General features: G+C 63.6%; 1 protein-coding gene across 1 annotated transcript; it reads right to left on the reverse strand.

Moving 5' to 3' along the window:
• Nucleotides 1–6: 6 nt before the first annotated feature.
• LOC104915742 (transcriptional repressor scratch 1-like) lies at nucleotides 7–922 on the reverse strand (the record flags this gene model as incomplete). The annotated part of the gene is given in 2 exon segments (XM_010726664.2): nucleotides 7–478; nucleotides 480–922. Coding segments are annotated over 2 exon segments (849 nt in total), but the record flags the coding sequence as incomplete, so codon positions are not given.
• Nucleotides 923–952: the final 30 nt, after the last annotated feature.

Raw genomic sequence — 952 nt, forward strand, 5'->3', positions numbered from 1 at the left:
CGGGGCTCCTTTGAAGCAGGCGGACTCGTAGTGCTTGTTCAGGTAGGACTTGAGGGCGAAGGTTTTGCTGCACCTCTTGCACTTGAAGTGCTTGAAGGCCGAGTGGGTCTGCATGTGGGCGCGCAGGTTGGAGCGGTCGGCGAAAGCTTTGCCGCAGTGGGCGCAGCCGAAAGGCTTCTCCCCGGTGTGCGAACGCATGTGGCCCTGCAGCAACCAAGGGCGGCTGAAAGCTTTGCCGCAAACCTCGCATTTGTGCTTCAGGTCGTGGGTCAGGAGATGCATGGCCATAGCCGGCATGGAGACGTAGACTTTCCCGCAGGTCGGACATTTCTTGGCCATTTTGCTATCCAAACTTCGGTGCGTCTGTTTGTGACGGCTCAGGTTGGAGGAGGTGGCGTAGGTTTTGCCGCATTCGCCGCAAGCGTGGCGTTGCCTCGGGGGTCTGGGGGTCGAGGGGGCGGCGGCGGAGCCGTTGGGGTTTGCGACGAGAGCGGCCGTCGGTGATGAAGAAGGCGTCGACGGCGTAACCTTCGCTGACGGCCGCGTCGCCGTTGATGTAACCGCCGGCCAATGCGGAGCGCGGGCTGTCGGGGGGGTCCGAATCGGAGGCGGCGAAATCCCCCCCTCCTCGGGTCGATGGGTAGAGGGAGGTCGGTGACGGGACTTTGAGGGGGTCTGCGGTGTCGGCGTCGCCGGGGTAGGAGCTGGGGGCCATGTAGTCGCCGAGGTAGGGGGCTGTGGGGGGGGATGAGGTCAGAAAGGGGGGTGCGGGTGATGAATGGGGGGCCGGGGGCACCCGGGTGATGTGGGAGAAGGGGGAGACCCGCGGCATGCACTGAAAGTCAATGGCACCCATGGGACACCAATGGCACCCACACGAACACAACGGCACCCATGGAACAACAATGGCACCCACACGAACACAACGGCACCCATGGGACATCAATGGAAC

The sequence above is a fragment of the Meleagris gallopavo genome, unplaced genomic scaffold (assembly GCF_000146605.3).
Source record: "Meleagris gallopavo isolate NT-WF06-2002-E0010 breed Aviagen turkey brand Nicholas breeding stock unplaced genomic scaffold, Turkey_5.1 ChrUn_random_7180001848986, whole genome shotgun sequence".
In the NCBI taxonomy this organism is placed as follows: Eukaryota; Metazoa; Chordata; class Aves; order Galliformes; family Phasianidae; genus Meleagris; species Meleagris gallopavo.